This window comes from Salmo salar, chromosome ssa22 (assembly GCF_905237065.1).
Source record: "Salmo salar chromosome ssa22, Ssal_v3.1, whole genome shotgun sequence".
In the NCBI taxonomy this organism is placed as follows: domain Eukaryota; kingdom Metazoa; phylum Chordata; class Actinopteri; order Salmoniformes; family Salmonidae; genus Salmo; species Salmo salar.
The window spans coordinates 45690821-45709252 of record NC_059463.1 but is presented as its reverse complement, the minus strand read 5'-3'; the positions used below and the strand labels follow the sequence as shown (position 1 = coordinate 45709252).

Below are 18432 nucleotides of genomic sequence, written 5' to 3'. Positions count from 1 at the left end.
TCAATTTCCACAGTAAAACGAGTCCTATATCGACATAACCTGAAAGGCCGCTCAGCAAGGAAGAAGCCACTACACCAACTCCACCATAAAAAAGCCAGACTACGGTTTGCAACTGCACATGGGAGCAAAGATCGTACTTTTTGGAGAAAAGTCCTCTGGTCTGATGAAACAAATATAGAACTGTTTGGCCATAATGACCATCATTATGTTTGGAGGAAAAAGGGGGAAGCTTGCAAGCCGAAGAACACCATCCCAACCGTGAAGCACGGGGGTGGCAGCATCATGTTGTGGGGGTGCTTTGCTGCAGGAGGGACTGGTGCACTTCACAAAATAGATGGCATCAAGAGGAAAGGAAAATTATGTGGATATATTGAAGCAACATCTCAAGACATCTGTCAGGAAGTTAAAGCTTGGTCGCAAATGGGTCTTCCAAATGGACAATGACCCCAAGCATACTTCCAAAGTTGTGGCAAAATGGCTTAAGGACAACAAAGTCAAGGTATTGGAGTGGCTATCACAAAGCCCTGACCTCAATCCCATAGAAAATGTGATGGCAGAATGGAAAAAGTGTGTGCGAGTAAGGAGGCCTACAAACCTGACTCCGTTACACCAGCTCTGTCAGGAGGAATGGGCCAAAATTCACACAACTTATTGTGGGAAGCTTGTGGAAGGCTACCCAAAATGTTTGACCCAAGTTAAACAATTTAAAGGCAATGCTACCAAATACTAATTGAGTGTATGTAAACATCTGACCCACTGGGAATGTGATGAAAGATAAAAAAGCTGAAATAAATCATTCTCTCTACTATTATTCTGACATTTCACATTCTTAAAATAAAGTGCTGATCCTAACTGACCTAAGACAGGGAATTCTTTCTAGGATTAAATGTCAGGAAATGTGAAAAACTGAGTTTCAATGTATTTGGCTAAGGTGTATGTAAACTTCCGACTTCAACTATATTTCTTAATATTCTCTTTCGCCCCTTTTAGATTTGTGTCTACTAGGTAGTTGTTGAGGAGGTGTTAGATTACTTGTTAGATATTACTGCACTGTTGGAACCAGAAGCACAAGTATTTCGCTACACTCGCATTAACATCTGCTGACCGTGTGTGTGACAAATAAAATTTGATACGATAGAGGTGTTCTTGGGAGTGGCATTTTAATCTCCGTAGGGGGAGAGAGACGATCAATAGACTACCGATGAGAGGTGCGAGGAGCTCGGATCTCATTTGGAACAGAGGTGTGAAGTAGTGAAGACGAAAGGAAAAAAAGTTGTTAGCATTATTAGCCTCAGGAGGGGCAGTCACCTCGCTGGCTTTCTCGTTTGCTGTTTGTCTCAATGCTCCCAGAGGATTGGCTGTTCCTCCTCTCGGCCAATCACGGCTTGTGTTTACGGCACAAAGCAATTTTGTCACCACGTCCGCTGCAAACAACAACAGTGGATACGACAAAACACGTGCACAACGCAACGTCGGTGACACGACTCGCACTTGTTACTTTCCAGCTTCTGCTGAGTTACTGGTGTTCAGCCTACGCTATCACAGTGACAGAACAGCACAGCAGAGATGGCACATAGGAATTGGTTGGAGAGATTTACATTTACATTTAAGTCATTTAGCAGACGCTCTTATCCAGAGCGACTTACAAAATGGTGCATTCACCTTATGATATCCAGTGGAACAACCACTTTACAATAGTGCATCTAAATCTTTTAAGGGGGGGGTTAGAAGGATTACTTTATCCTATCCTAGGTATTCCTTAAAGAGGTGGGGTTTCAGGTGTCTCCGGAAGGTGGTGATTGACTCCGCTGTCCTGGCGTCGTGAGGGAGCTTGTTCCACCATTGGGGTGCCAGAGCAGCGAACAGTTTTGACTGGGCTGAGCGGGAACTGTGCTTCCTCAGAGGTAGGGGGGCCAGCAGGCCAGTGGTGGATGAACGCAGTGCCCTTGTTTGGGTGTAGGGCCTGATCAGAGCCTGAAGGTATGGAGGTGCCGTTCCCTTCACAGCTCCGTAGGCAATCACCATGGTCTTGTAGCGGATGCGAGCTTCAACTGGAAGCCAGTGGAGAGAGCGGAGGAGCGGGGTGACGTGAGAGAACTTGGGAAGGTTGAACACCAGACGGGCTGCGGCGTTCTGGATGAGTTGTAGGGGTTTAATGGCACAGGCAGGGAGCCCAGCCAACAGCGAGTTGCAGTAATCCAGACGGGAGATGACAAGTGCCTGGATTAGGACCTGCGCCGCTTCCTGTGTGAGGCAGGGTCGTACTCTGCGAATGTTGTAGAGCATGAACCTACAGGATCGGGTCACCGCCTTGATGTTAGTGGAGAACGACAGGGTGTTGTCCAGGATCACGCCAAGGTTCTTAGCACTCTGGGAGGAGGACACAAGGGAGTTGTCAACCGTGATGGCGAGATCATGGAACGGGCAGTCCTTCCCCGGGAGGAAGAGCAGCTCCGTCTTGCCGAGGTTCAGCTTGAGCTGGTGATCCGTCATCCACACTGATATGTCTGACAGACATGCAGAGATGCGATTCGCCGCCTGGTTATCAGAAGGGGGAAAGGAGAAGATTAATTGTGTGTCGTCTGCATAGCAATGATAGGAGAGACCATGTGAGGATATGACAGAGCCAAGTGACTTGGTGTATAGCGAGAATAGGAGAGGGCCTAGAACAGAGCCCTGGGGGACACCAGTGGTGAGAGCGCATGGTGCAGAGACAGATTCTCGCCACGCCACCTGGTAGGAGCGACCTGTCAGGTAGGACGCAATCCAAGCGTGGGCCGCGCCGGAGATGCCCAACTCGGAGAGGGTGGAGAGGAGGATCTGATGGTTCACAGTATCAAAGGCAGCAGATAGGTCTAGAAGGATGAGAGCAGAGGAGAGAGAGTTAGCTTTAGCAGTGCGGAGAGCCTCCGTGACACAGAGAAGAGCAGTCTCAGTTGAATGCCCAGTCTTGAAACCTGACTGATTAGGATCAAGAAGGTAATTCTGAGAGAGATAGCAGGAGAGCTGGCCAAGGACGGCACGTTCAAGAGTTTTGGAGAGAAAAGAAAGAAGGGATACTGGTCTGTAGTTGTTGACATCGGAGGGATCGAGTGTAGGTTTTTTCAGAAGGGGTGCAACTCTCGCTCTCTTGAAGACGGAAGGGACGTAGCCAGCGGTCAAGGATGAGTTGATGAGCGAGGTGAGGAAGGGGAGAAGGTCTGAGAGATGCCTTGACATTCTCACATTATCACAACATTATCACACTGTTACCTGGATTCAGTAGTAGTCAACAACTACTTTTGAACCACTCTCACCACACACTCTTACTTCTTTGACCTCTTTGTCTGTAACAAGTCTTTGATTTAGTGTCTTTACTCTACACCAGGGATGGATGGGCAACTGATGGCCCCTGGGCCGCACTCATTCGGAGTCTCAACTTACTGTTGCGAGTTAGAATAGTATGTGTGTGACAAATTTGTTTGTGCATCTCTTATGTCAGTCACTGATAGTCAATTAGCCCATGTCAGCTAAAACATTTTAGATTGCAAAGTTAGTTTAGCGGCCAGCTATCTAAACTTGTTATCAACTTTGTTTTTAAATGATCTCCTCTGTCAAGAGGGGGCCACTAAAATGTGTTTTACTTGGTGTGTGTGTGTGTGTGTGTGTGTGTGTGTGTGTGTGTGTGGAGGGGGGGCGAGCAGCTGCAGCCCCTCTTTGCTCTCCAAAGACAAGCAGGTGTGCCTAAAGCTCACTACAATCTTGACGCAAACGCAAGATTCAGAGTGTTGCAATGTCATTTTTCGACACAAAAGGGGCAGCTCCTTGTAATATGCTCTGTCATTCAACATACTTTTTTACAACCTGATAATACAGTGGGGGCTATATAGGCTATTCATCAAAGTAGCCTACTTTGCATTGATAACCAAATATAATCTCAGCGACTGTTCAAACAGTAAACCAAACAACAGGAATCCATCCAAAAGGGTATTTGTTTATAAGTAATAACTAGTGATTACAGGCTATTGTGAAATAGTAGAAACTGCTGTAGCCAACTAGCTAGCCATGTGCTTTTTTCTCTGTGAACAAACATGATGACATTCTAGTTTTAGCTGATCTGAGAATGATATGCTGCTTGTGTATTCAAACTGGGATAATGTTTTAGGTTACACTGGCAAGTATAAGAGTATTTGCCAAGGCATATTTTTTTATTTGAAATCTGATTATTTCATATGGAGATGTGCGACGCTGAAAAGGCTAGCTGGCGTGTTATGTTTTTAGCCAGCTAGCCAGGCTGCCAGATAGCTTCTAGTAGGATGGAAAGGCGATTCTTCTTGGCTTTCACAAAGGCTATCACCCCCTTGTGAATGAAAGTGGGAGCGGCGAGGATATCATGTTACCAAAAGGTGTCCGCTATTCCAGAAATCCGACTCCATCCATGTGCACGCACGTAGATCAACGGAGTGAAGTGTGTAGTAACCTTAAGACAAGTTAGTCTGCATGCTAACCAGACAAGCAAGTTGGCCTAATACAAGTTAGCCTGCATGCAAACCAATTCAGGTCTGCCACATTGTGTTACGTCAGTGTGTTTTGGAAAGTTCAGCACCCTGTGGCTATGAGGGGGTGTCGGAGGACGGTAATCTTGCCCATGTTTCCCTTGTCCCTGTTGGTCATTGTTGGGTGAATTAAAAAGGTTCAAGGTTAAAAAGGTCAGAAATGACAGTCTGGATGTGAAAGCTTTTGTTCCAGCCCAGCAGTAACACACCGGTTTCGGACCACGATAAATGTAATCAGGTATGTTAGTGCTGCGCTGGAACAAAAGCCAGCACATCCAGTATACCACCACGTACCTGAGATGGAGAATATCATTTTGGGTTTTAGACATTGGAGGTGTTCATTGAGGTAATAATCAAGTATTCTGGTCCCTTCCACGAAGCACTATTAGAGTTTAAACAAGCTTTTAATATGCAAGTAAGAGCCTTAGTGTTACCATCATTATCTGTGATAGAGTGCATAAAACAGATCAAATACTCTACATTGAGAGTGGTCATTAACATTAATGCCCTAGCTGGAGGATCTTTTTCACTTGGATTAAAATGAAATGTATTCGGCAAGCGCATGGTTCTCTGGAAGATATGGGATTCGTCCAAAATGACTCCCTGTTCCCTACATCAGTGGTTGTCAAACCTCTCATCAGGGACTCCCAGCTGTTCCATGTATTTGATATTTTCCAGAGCTAGCACAACTGATTCAACTTGTCAACTAACCATCAAGCACTTGACTAGTTGAATCAGGTGAGCTAGTTCAGGACTACAACAAAATTGTGAAATGTTTGGGGTTCCCCAAGGAAATGTTTAAGAAGCACTGCCCTAAATAGTGCACTACTTTTGACCAGAGCCCTATGGGTCCATTTGGGACACACACTGTGCCTTCTCTAATCTTATAAAAGACAGGAATCGCAGTGAAGTTCCCTTGTTGAATGTTTTTACACGATCTAGCAGTGAATAGGATTACCGTCATTTCCAGACTATTAAGCGCACCTGAATATAAGCCGCACCCACTGAATTAATTTTTTATTTTGAACATAAATAAGCCGCACATGTCTATAAGCTGCAGGTGCCTACCGGTACATTGAAACAAATTAACTTTACACAGGCTTTAACGAAACACGGCTTGTAACAAAAATAAATAGGCTTTAACGAAACACGGCTTGTAACAAAAATAAATAGGCTTTAACGAAACACGGCTTGTAACAAAAAATAAAAAAATAGCAGTAAGCTTTAGTTGTCTTTTTGCACTGAGTCAATTCCTCACGCTGCTGTTTCCAACGTCTTATCATCGACTCATTAAAGACCAAGCTCCCATACAGCAGCTCTATTTCCTTTTCCAACAGCCAGATCAATCGCCTTCAACTTGAAAGCTGCATCATATGCATTTCTCTGTGTCTTTGCCATGATGAGGGTGACAAAATGACTACCGTAATCAGAATGATGGGAAGTTTGAGAGTGCTCGATTTAATCTAAACAGTAAACAAAAAAGTTGTTTGACCTTAACCCGTTCGGCAATTTCATTGGTTTAATGAAAGCTTCATGCCGCCAAAAAACTGAGCACGTCACAGAATGTGTTTTTTTGGATTATTTTTTTTTAAAGCGGGTAAAATCCATATATTAGCCGCGTCATTGTTTAAGCCGCGAGGTTCAAAGCCTGGGAAAAAAGTTGCGGCTTATAGTCCGGAATTTACGGTATGTTATTGTAATGTTTGAGGGTGGATGTGCTGTTATGGGTGTTGTTGTTGACTGTTTCTTCTTCTGCAGTGGCGGCACCATGTTGACCGTCACCGGCACCAACCTGGCTACCATCAAGGAGCCCAAGATGAGAGCCAAGTATGGGAAAGCCCAATCTGTAAACGTGAGTACTACTGACCTAACACACACACACACACACACACACACACACACACACACACACACACACACACACACACACACACACACACCTGACCCAGTGGTCACCCGGCCCTGGGCCTATTTATGGGTGTCTGTACGTGTTGTCGTTTTTTTTTACACTGAACAAAAATATAAACGCATAATGTAAAGTGTTGGTCCCATGTTTCATGAGCTGAAATAAAAGATCCCAGACATTTTCCATACACACAAAAATAGAATTTCTCTCAAATGTTGTGCACAAATTTGTTTATATCTCTGTTAGTGAGCATTTCACCTTTGCCAAGATAAACCATCCACCTGACAGGTGTGGCATATCAAGAAGCTGATTAAACAGTATGATCACTACACAGGTGCACCTTGTGCTGGGATCAATAAAAGGCCATTCTAAAATGTGCAGTTATGTCACACAACCGACATACCACAGAAGTTTTGAGGGGGCGTGCATTTGGCATGCTGACTGCAGGAATGTCCACCAGAGCTGTTGCCAGAGAAATTAGTGTTCATTTCTCTACCATAAGCTGCCTCCAATGTCGTTTTAGAGAATTTGACAGTACGTCCAACTGGCCTCACAACCGCAAACCACGTGTATGGCGTTGTGTGGGCGAGCAGCTTGCTGATATCAACTTTGTGAACAGAGTGCACCATGGTGGCGGTAGAGTTATGGTATGGGCAGGCATAAGCTACAGACAACGAATACAATTGCATTTTATCAATGGCAATTTGAATGCACAGAGATACCATGACGAGATCCTGAGGCTCATTGTTGTGCCATTCAGCCGCCGCCATCACCTCATGTTTTAGCATGATAATGCATGGCCCCATGTCACAAGGAACGGAACACAATTCCTGGAAGCTGAAAATGTCCCAGTTCTTCCATGGCCTGCATACTCACCAGACATGTCACCATTTGAGCATGTTTAGGATGCTTTGGATTAACATGTACAACAGCGTGTTCCAGTTCCCGCCAATATCCAACAACTTTGTACAGCCATTGAAGAGGAGTGGGACAACATTACACAGGCCACAATCAACAGCCCAATCAACTCTATGCGAAGGAGATGTGTTATGCTGCGTGAGGCAAATGGTGGTCACACCAGATACTGACTGGTTTTCTGATGTATCTGTGACTAACAAATCCATAGATTAGGGCCTAATGAATGTATTTCAATTGACTGATTTCCTGAACTATAACTCAGTAAAAACATAGATATTGTTGCATTTTACTTTTATATTTTGTTCAGTTGAAGTTAAATCTCCTTTTCGCATGTTAACCTTTGAAATGTCAACCTGCAATTAACCCAGTCTGTCTGGCAATCCCTCCATCCCTCCTTCACCTACAGTAGCACCACAGGGCTAGGCTAACCTTTTGTATTTTAGTCTCCCCTCCCCATTCCCCCTCTCTCTCGCTACCTGAAGAAAACATCCCGACCAAAACAACGGGTATTTTCCTGCTCTGTCCCTTTCCCGTGTCATTTTTATCCGTCTCCCCTTTTCATTGACCTATAAATACTGCTTCCATGTCTCCCCTGTGCAATTTTATACCCCGTTAGCTTACACAAGCTAATGCGCCGTGATTACTTAGCATTCCAGAGGGGAGGTTGGAAGGCATGTTCTGGAAAAGCAGCGAGTCTAGAGATAACCCAAACGATTCCATAGCGAGCTTTTAGCATTGTGTGTTAGTGTCAGTCTCACAAACCGTGTGTCTTTATACAGTGCATTCGGAAAGTATTCAGAACCCTTGACTTTTTCAAAGTTTTGTTACATTACAGCCTTATCCTAAAATGGATTACATAGTTTTTTTCCTTCATCAAAGCAAATTGCTGCACCTTCGGCAGCGAGTACAGCCTTCAGTATTTTGGGGTATGACGCTACAAGCTTGGCACACCCGTGTTTGGGGAGTTTATTCTCTGCATATCCTCTCAAGATCTGTCAGGTTGGATGGGGAGCTTTGCTGCACAGCTATTTTCAGATCTTTCCAGAGATGTTCGATCGGGTTCAAGTCCGGGCTCTGGCTGGGCCACTCAAGGACATTTAAAGACTTGTCTCGAAGCCACTCCTGTGTTGTCTTGGCTGTGGGCTTAGGGTTGCTGTCCTGTTGGAAGGTTAACATTTGTCCCAGTGTGAGGTCCTGAGCGCTCTGGAGCAGGTTTTCATCAAGGATCTCTGTTCTTTGTTGCGTTCATCTTTGCCTCGATCCTGACTAGTCTCCCAGTCCCTGCCACAGAAAAACATCCCCACAGCATGCTGCCACCACCATGCTTCACCGTTGGGATGGTGTCAGGTTTCCTCCAGACGTGACGCTTGGCATCCAGGCCAAAGAGTTCAATCAGTGCTGCAGAGATGGTTGTACTTCTGGTAGCTTCTCGCATCTCCACAGAGGAACCAGGTTCTTTGTCACCTCCCTGACCAATTCCCTTCTCCCCGATTGCTCAGTTTGGTCAGGCGGCTAGCTCTAGGAAGAGTTTTGGTGGTTCCAAACTTCTTCCATTTAAGAATAATGGAGGCCACTGTGTTCTTGGGTATCCTTCCCTAGATCTGTGCCTCAACACAATCCTGTCTCGGAGCTCTACGGACAATTCTTTCAACCTCATGGCTTGGTTATTGCTCTGACATGCACTGTCAACTGTGGGACCTTATATAGACAGGTGTGTGCCTTTCCAAATCATCTCCAATCAATTAATATGACCACAGGTGGACTCCAATCAAGTTGTAGAAACATCTCAAGGATGATCAATGTAAACAGGATGCACCTGAGCTCGATTTTGACTCTGATAGCAAAGGATCTGAATACTTATATAAATAAGGTATTTCTGTTTATATTTTTAATACATTTGAAAACATTTCTAAAAACCAGTTTTCACTTTGTCAATATGGGGTTTTGTGTGTAGATTGCTGATGAAAATGTTTTATTTAATCCATTTTGGAATAAGGCTGTAAAGTAACAAAATGTGAAAAAGGGAAGTGGTCTGAATACTTTCCGAATGCATTGTATGTCCTTGCTGTCGCATGGTGTCTAGTCTTTATATGTCCTTACTGTCTCATGTTGTCATGTCTTTATACTGTATGTCCTTGCTGTCTCAATTTGTCTTGTCTTTATTCTGTATGTCCTTACTGTCTCATGTTGTCTAGTCATTATATGTCCTTACTGTCTCATGTTGTCTTCATATGTCAGTACTGTCTCATGTTGTCTTGTTTCTGTATGTCCTTACTGTCTCATGTTGTCTTTATTCTGTATGTCCTTACTGTCTCATGTTGTCTTTATTCTGTATGTCCTTACTGTCTCATGTTGTCTTTATTCTGTATGTCCTTACTGTCTCATGTTGTCTTTATTCTGTATGTCCTTACTGTCTCATGTTGTCTTTATTCTGTATGTCCTTACTGTCACATGCTGTCTTTATTCTCTATGTCCTTACTGTCTCATGTTGTCTTTATTCTGTATGTCCTTACTGTCTCATGTTGTCTTTATTCTCTATGTCCTTACTGTCTCATGTTGTCTATATTCTGTATGTCCTTACTGTCACATGCTGTCTTTATATGTCCTTACTGTCTCATGCTGTCTTTATGTCCTTACTGTCTCATGCTGTCTTTATATGTCCTTACTGTCACATGCTGTCTTTATATGTCCTTACTGTCACATGTTGTCTTTATATGTCCTTACTGTCACATGCTGTCTTTATATGTCCTTACTGTCACATGTTGTCTTTATATGTCCTTACTGTCACATGCTGTCTTTATATGTCCTTACTGTCACATGATGTCTTTATATGTCCTTGTTGTCACATGTTGTCTTTATATGTCCTTACTGTCACATGCTTACTGTCACATGCTGTCTTTAAGCCTTCCCTGTAGCTCAGTTGGTAGAGCATGGTGTGTGCAACGCCAGGGTTGTGGGTTCGATTCCCACGGGGGGCCAGCACAAAAAAAAAAAGAAATGTATGCATTCACTACTGTAAGTCGCTCTGGATAAGAGCGTCTGCTAAATGACTAAAATGTAAATGTAATATGTCCTTACTGTCACATGTTGACTTTGTCTTTTCTGTCTCAGGTTGTCTATGTCCTTTATGTCTCATGTCATCTTGTCTTTATATGTCCTTACTGTGTCATTTTGTCTAGTCTTTATATGTCCTTGCTGTCTCATGTTGTCTTGTCCTTATATCCCCTTACTGTCTCATGTTGTCTTCGTCTGCATTGAAGGAGAGGAGAATGTTTAGCCCACGGGCAAACTGTAAGATATGGTATCACCATTGATGTAACTCAGCCCTTTTGGTTTTCTGTTTGTTGTTTACATTTTATTCAGTGTCCATAATGAACCTATCCACCGTTTTCACTCAGCTCAGACGTTACACTGCTATTTGGTTTGGTTATGTTTTTTTGAACATGTGTTTGTTTGCATTGTGGAATTTATCGCTTTGTTTTACATGTCAGTATAGTGTACATATTGAACATATCCATCCTCCATTCTCTCTTTTCCCCTTTAAGCTTTTTGTTTTATGTTTTTTGTTTACAGTTTGTTTACATTAGGGAAGCTATACACTGAGTGTACAAAACATTAGGAACAGCTGCTCTTTCCATGAAATAGACTGACCAGGTGTATCCAGTCACCTGTTAAATCCACAAATCAAGGAGAGGAGACAGGTTAAAGAGGGATTTTTAAGCATTGAGACAATTGAGACATGGATTGTATATGTATGACATTCAGAGGGTGAATGGGCAAGACAAAATATTTAAGTGATTTTGAAGAGGGAATAGTAGTAGGTGCCAGGTGCATCGGTTTGAGTGTGTCAAGAACTGCAACCCTGCTGCGTTTTTCACACTCAACAGTTTCCTGTGTGTATCAAGAATGGTCCTCTACCAAAGGACATCCAGCCATCTTGACACAACTGTGGGAAGCATTGGAGTCAACATGGGCCAGCATCCCTGTGGAACGCTTTTGACACCTTGTAAAGTCCATGCCCCAACGAATTGAGACTTCTGAGGGCAAAAGGGGGTGCATCTCAATATTAGGAAGGTGTTCCTAATGTTTGTACGCTCAGTGTATACACTTTTGACTACATGTCAGTGTACTGTGCATAATGAATATATGTATACAACATCCTCTCTCTTCTCATTCTTCAGAACTGCACAGTGCTCAACAACACTGTGATGATGTGTCTTGCGCCCTCTCTGGCCTTCTCTGAGAAGGGTTTCTCAGAGACAGGCAGCAATCCCGACGAGATCGGCTTCATTATGGACGACGTGCGCACCACGCTTGTGGTCAATGAGACGTTCAGCTTCTACCCAGACCCTGTGATCGAGCCGCTCAGTGCCACGGGCCTGCAGGAGCTCAAGCCCAGCTCCCCGCTCATCCTCAAGGTGAGACTATGGTGGAAAAGGGGTTTCTCTGGTTTGGAGAGTGGGGCCCACGGTGGAGGAGGGTTCTGGAGTGGAGGAGGGTTCCAGGGTGGAGGTGGGAGATTCTGAGTAGTCCCAGGGTGGAGGAGTGTTATTGTGTGGAGCGTGTGGCGCAGGTGGAGGGAAGAAAGTGAACCAAGGTGGAGGAGATATTTTCTTGTGTGGAGATTCCATGAACGAGTTGAGTTCTGGGGTGCAGAGTGAGGCCCAGGGTGATGGAGAGTCCTTTGATGGAGCATGAGGAGGGTTAAAGAGATACATTTGTATCTTAGGGAGGAGAAATGACACATTACGTATGTATGGCACCAGGTTCAATGTGAACATCTCACTGTAAACTTCAATATCTACAACCAACTCAACTTAACCTCACAGCGGCATCCAATGCAATATATTTCTGGAATGACACTGATAGAAATGTAAATTGCCTTTGTGTTCTCAAAACATTCATTCAGAAATAGTGACCCTATTTATTTGTTCCCTACTACCCTTGGAGCTTTTGGCTTTCCAAAAGAACGGTTTGAGACTTGGCGACACCATAAAAGGCGTTATCTGTGCCGCGATAGGGCGAGAGCCCTATGAAAAACTACTGTCTAAAAAAAGTGAGGAAAAATGTATATTTATCCAAATCCACCACAGATATGCCTCCTGCTCCTATTCCCAGAGCGAGTTCACAGCCAAATGTTCACCTTATACCAGAGCCATTCTCAACGCCTTTGAATCCGCTTTTTTTTTTTAAATCCTCACTCGCTTATTTTGTCATCTCACCTCTCCCCCTGAACTTCAAAGCCGTTCCACTGAAAAAAACTCCACTGTGATTAGGGCTGACCCCATTTAGTCGACTGAACAATTGTTTTCCTCACGCAATCACAACACAACATGTTGAATAAACAATGTCACATATTCGGCTGTTTTGAATCTTTGCTATTCTGTAATATAAGCTTTATTATTTATAATAAATCAAATCAAATTTCAAATCAAATTAATTTATATAGCCCTTCTTACATCAGCTGAAGTTTATTTAGTGCTTTATCCAGGTAGCCGGAAAGTAGAGCATTGCAGTAGTCTAACCTAGAAGTAACAAAAGCATGAATACATTTTTCTGCATACATTTTGGAGGGAAAATTTCTGAATTTTGCAATGTTACGTAGATGGAAAAAAGCTGTCGTGGAAACAGTCTTGATATGTTCATCAAAGGAGAGATCAGGGTCCAGAGTAACGCCGAGGTCCTTCACAGTTTTATTTGAGACGACTGTACAACCATCAAGATTAATTGTCAGATCCAACAGAATATCTCTTTGTTTCTTGGGACCTAGAACAAGCATCTCTGTTTTGTCCGAGTTTAAAAGTAGAACGTTTGCAGCCATCCACTTCCTTATATCTGAAACACAGGCTTCCAGCGAGGACAGTTTTGGGGCTTCACCATGTTTCATTGAAATGTACAGCTGTGTGTCATCCACATAGCAGTGAAAGTTAACATTATGTTTTCAAATGACATCCCCAAGAGGTAAAATATATAATGAAAACAATAGTTGTCCTAAAACGGAACCTTGAGGAACACCGAAATGTACAGTTGATTTGTCAGAGGACAAACCATTCACAGAGACAAACTGATATCTTTCCGACAGATAAGATCTAAACCAGGCCAGAACTTGTCCGTGTAGACCAATTTGGGTTTCCAATCTCTCCAAAAGAATGTGGTGATCGATGGTATCAAAAGCAGCACTAAGGTCTAGGAGCACAAGGACAGATGCAGAGCCTCGGTCTGACGCCATTAAAAGGTCATTTACCACCTTCACAAGTGCTGTCTCAGTGCTATGATGGGGTCTAAAACCAGACTGAAGCATTTCGTATACATTGTTTGTCTTCACGAAGGCAGTGAGTTGCTGCGCAACAGCTTTTTCAATTTTTTGTTGAGAGGAATGGGAGATTTGATATAGGCCGGTTTAGTTTTTTAAGAAATTTTCTTTGTCAAGGTTTGGGTTTTTCAAGAGAGGCTTTATTACTGCCACTTTTAGTGATTTTGCTACACATCCGGTGGATAGAGAGCCATTTATTATTTGCAATATAGGAGGGCCAAGCACAGGAAGCAGCTCTTTCAGTAGTTTAGTTGGAATAGGGTCCAGTATGCAGCTTGAAGGTTTAGAGGCCATGATTATTTACATAATTGTGTCAAGAGATATAGTACTAAAACACTTGAGTGTCTCCCTTGATCCTAGGTCCTGGCAGAGTTGTGCAGACTCAGGACAACTGAGCTTTGGAGGAATACGCAGATTTAAAGAGGAGTCTATAATTTGCTTCCTAATGACCATGATCTTTTCCTCAAAGAAGTTCATGAATTTAATACTGCTGAAAGCCATCCTCTCTTGGCGAATGCTGCTTTTTAGTTAGCTTTGCAACAGTATCAAAAATACATTTTGGATTGTTCTTATTTTCCTCAATTAGGTTGGAAAAATATAATGATCGAGCAGCCGTGAGGGCTCTTCGATACTGCACGGTACTGTCTTTCCAAGCTAGTCGGAAGACTTCCAGTTTGGTGTGGCGCCATTTCCGTTCCAATTTCCTGGAAGCTTGCTTCAGAGCTCGGGTATTTTCTGTATACCAGGGAGCTAGTTTCTCATGACAAATGTTTTTAGTTTTTAGGGGTGCAACTGCATCTAGGGTATTGCGCAAGGTTAAATTGAGTTACTCAGTTAGGTGGTTAACTGATTTTTGTCCTCTGACGTCCTTGCGTAGGCAGAGGGAGTCTGGAAGGGTATCAAGGTATCAATCTTTGGGTTGTCTGAGAATTTATAGGACGACTTTTGATGCTCCTTGGTTGGGGTCTGAGCAGATTATTTGTTGCGATTGCAAACGTATTAAAATGGTGGTCCGATAGTCCAGGATTATAAGGAAAAACATTAAGATCCACAACATTTATTCCATGGGACAAAACTAGGTCCAGAGTATGACTGTGGCAGTGAGTTGGTTCGTAGACATGTTGGACAAAACCCACTGAGTCGATAATGGCTCCAAAAGCCTTTTGGAGTGGGTGTGTGGACTTTTCCATGTGAATATTAAAGTCACCAAAAATTAGAATATGATCTGCTATAATACAAGGTCTGATAGGAATTCAGGGAACTCAGTGAGGAACTGTAAACAGGTAGCTGAGCTGACTACACTGACTGTGCTAGTGGCAGACTCCACTAAGCTGGCAGGCTGGCTAACAGCCTGCTGCCTGGCCTGCACCATATTTCATTGTGGAGCTAAGGGAGTTAGAGCCCTGTCTATGTTCGTAGATAAGATGAGAGTACCCCTCCAGCTAGGATGGAGTCCGTCACTCCTCAACAGGCCAGGCTTGGTCCTGTTTGTGGGTGAGTCCCAGAAAGAGGGCCAATTATCTACAAATTCTAATTTTTTGGGAGGGTCAGAAAACAGTTTTCAACCAGCGATTGAGTTATGAGACTCTGCTGTAGAGCTCATCACTCCCCCTAACTGGGAGGGGTCAGAGACAATTACTCGATGCCGACACATCTTTCTAGCTGATTTACACGCTGAAGCTATGTTGCGCTTGGTGACCTCTGACTGTTTCATCCTAACATCGTTGGTGCCGACGTGGATAACAATATCCCTATACTCTCTACACTCGCCAGTTTTAGCTTTAGCCAGCACCATCTTCAGATTAGCCTTAACGTCGGTAGCCCTGCCCCCTGGTAAACAGTGTATGATCACTGGATGATTCGTTTTAAGTCTAATACTGCGGGTAATGGAGTCGCCAATGACTAGGGTTTTCAAATTGTCAGAGCTAATGGTGGGAGGCTTCGGCGTCTCAGACCCCATAACGGGAGGAGCAGAGACCAGAGAAGTCTCGGCCTCCGACTCCGACTCGCTGCTTAATGGGGAGAACCGGTTGAAAGTTTCTGTCGGCTGAATGAGCGACACCGGTTGAGCATTCCTACAGCATTTCCCTCCAAAAGCCATGAGAAAGTTGTCCGGCTGCGTGGACCGCGCGAGGGGATTTATACTACTATCTGTACTTACTGGTGTCACAGACGCTGTTTCATCCTTTCCTACACTGAATTTACCCTTGCCTAACGATTGCGTCTGAAGCTGGGCTTGCAGCACTGCTATCCTCGCCATAAGGCGATCGTTCTCCTGTATATTATGAGTACAGCGACTGCAATTAGAAGGCATCATGTTAACTTCTTACATCTAGACGTTCCGCTAGCTGAACACCTGCTCCAATATCCGATGATAGGCGTGGCGCGAATTACAAATTCCTCAAAAATACAAAAACTTCAATTTTTCAAACATATGACTATTTCACAGCATTTTAAAGACAAGACTCTCCTTTATCTAACCACAATGTCCGATTTCAAAAAGGCTTTACAGCGAAAGCAAAACGTTAGATTATGTCAGCAGAGTACCAAGCCAGAAATAATCAGACACCCATTTTTCAAGCTAGCATATAATGTCACAAAAACCCAGAAGACAGCTAAATGCAGCACTAACCTTTGATGATCTTCATCAGATGACACACCTAGGACATTATGTTATACAATACATGCATGTTTTGTTCAATCAAGTTCATATTTATATCAAAAAACAGCTTTTTACATTAGCATGTGACGTTCAGAACTAGCATACTTCCGGGGAATTTGCTAACAATTTACTAAATTACTCACGATAAACGTTCACAAAAAGCATAACAATTATTTTAAGAATTATAGATACTGACCTCCTTTGTGCAATCGAGGTGTCCGATTTTAAAATAGCTTTTCGGTGAAAGCACATTTTGCAATATTCTGAGTAGATAGCCCAGCCATCACGGCTAGCTATTTAGACACCCACCAAGTTTAGCCCTGACCAAACTCCGATTTACTATTATAAAAGTTTGATTACCTTTGGTGTTCTTCGTCAGAATGCACTCCCAGGACTGCTACTTCAATAACAAATGTTGGTTTGGTCCAAAATAATCCATTGTTATATCCAAATAGCGGCGTTTTGTTCATGCGTTCAAGACACTATCCGAAGTGTAAATAAGGGTCACGAGCATGGCGCATTTCGTGACAAAAGATTTCTAAATATTCCATTACCGTACTTCGAAGCATGTCAACCGCTGTTTAAAATCAATTTTTATGCCATTTTTCTCGTAAAAAAGCTATAATATTCCGACCGGGAATCTGCGTTTAGGTAAACAGACGAAAGAAAACAAAGCATGGGGTCGACTCGGGCACGCGCCTGAGTCTCACAGTACTGTAACCAGCCACTATCCAAACGCGCTACTTTTTTTCAGCCAGAGCCTGCAAAGCCACGATTCAGCTTTTTGCCGCCTTCTGAGAGCCCATGGGAGCCGTAGGAAGTGTCACGTAACAGCAGAGATCCCCTGTAATGGATAGAGATAATCAAGAAGGGCAAGAAATTGTCAGACAGGGCACTTCCTGCATGGAATCTTATATAAATATATATATATATATATATATATATAGTTTGAAGGTAGGCATTGAAATACATCCACAGGTACACCTCCAATTGACTCAAATGTTGTCAATTAGCCTATCAGAAGCTTGTAAATCCATGACATCATTTTCTGGAATTTTCCAAGCTGTTTAAAGGCACAGTCAACTTAGTGTATGTAAACTTCTGACCCACTGGAATTGTGATACAGTGAATTAGAAGTGAAATAATCTGTCTGTAAACAATTGTTAGAAAAATGACTTGTGTCATGCACAAAGTTGATGTCCTAACTGACTTGCCAAAATTATAGTTTGTTAACAAGAAATGTGTGGAGTGGTTGAAAAATGAGTTTTAATGACTCCAACTTAAGTATATGTAAACTTCTGACTTCAACTGTATATATGTGTGTGTGTGTGTGTGTGTGTGTGTGTGTGTGTGTGTGTGTGTGTGTGTGTGTGTGTGTGTGTGTGTGTGTGTGTGTGTGTATACACACACACACACACACACACATACATACATACATACATACATACAGTACCAGTAAAATAATGTTTGGACACACCTTACCATTCAAGGGTTTTCTTTATTTTTACTATTTTCTGCGTTGTAGAATACTAATGAAGACATTAAAACTATGAAAAAACACATATAGAATCATGTAGTAACCAAAATATATTTGAGATTCTTCAAAGTAGCCTCCCTTTGCCTGGGTGACAGCTTTGCACACTCTTGGCATTCTCTCAACCAGCTTCACCTGGAATGCTTTTCCAACAGTCTTGAAGGAGTTCCCACATATGCTGAGCACTTGTTGGCTGCTTTTCCTTCACTCTCCGGTCCAACTCATCCCAAACCATCTCAATTGGGTTGAGGTCTGGTGATTGTGGAGGCCAGGTCATCTGATGCTGCACTCCATCACTCTCATTCTTGGCCAAATAGCCCTTACACAGGTGTGTTGGGTCATTGTCCTGTTGAAAAACAAATAATAGTCCCACTAAGCGCAAACCAGATGGGATGGCGTATTGCTGCAGAATGCTTTGGTAGCCATGCTTAAGTGTGTTAAGTGTGCCTTGAATTCTAAATAAATCACTGACGGTGTCACCAGCAAAGCACCATCCCACCTCCTCCTCCATGCTTCACGGTGGGAACCACACATGCGGAGATCATCTGTTCACCTACTCTGCAT

At 43.2% G+C, this 18432-nt stretch overlaps 1 protein-coding gene across 3 annotated transcripts in view; it reads left to right on the top strand.

Moving 5' to 3' along the window:
- The window catches only part of LOC106583586 (plexin-A1), a 371415-nt gene that overhangs the window by 315179 nt on the left and 37804 nt on the right, over positions 1-18432 (top strand). For all 3 annotated transcript variants that reach the window (XM_014167946.2, XM_014167944.2, XM_014167947.2), the window contains exons 17-18: positions 6294-6387; positions 11541-11777. In XM_014167946.2, coding sequence (XP_014023421.1) covers positions 6294-6387; positions 11541-11777 — 331 coding nt within the window. The remainder of the gene's footprint in view (positions 1-6293; positions 6388-11540; positions 11778-18432) is intronic.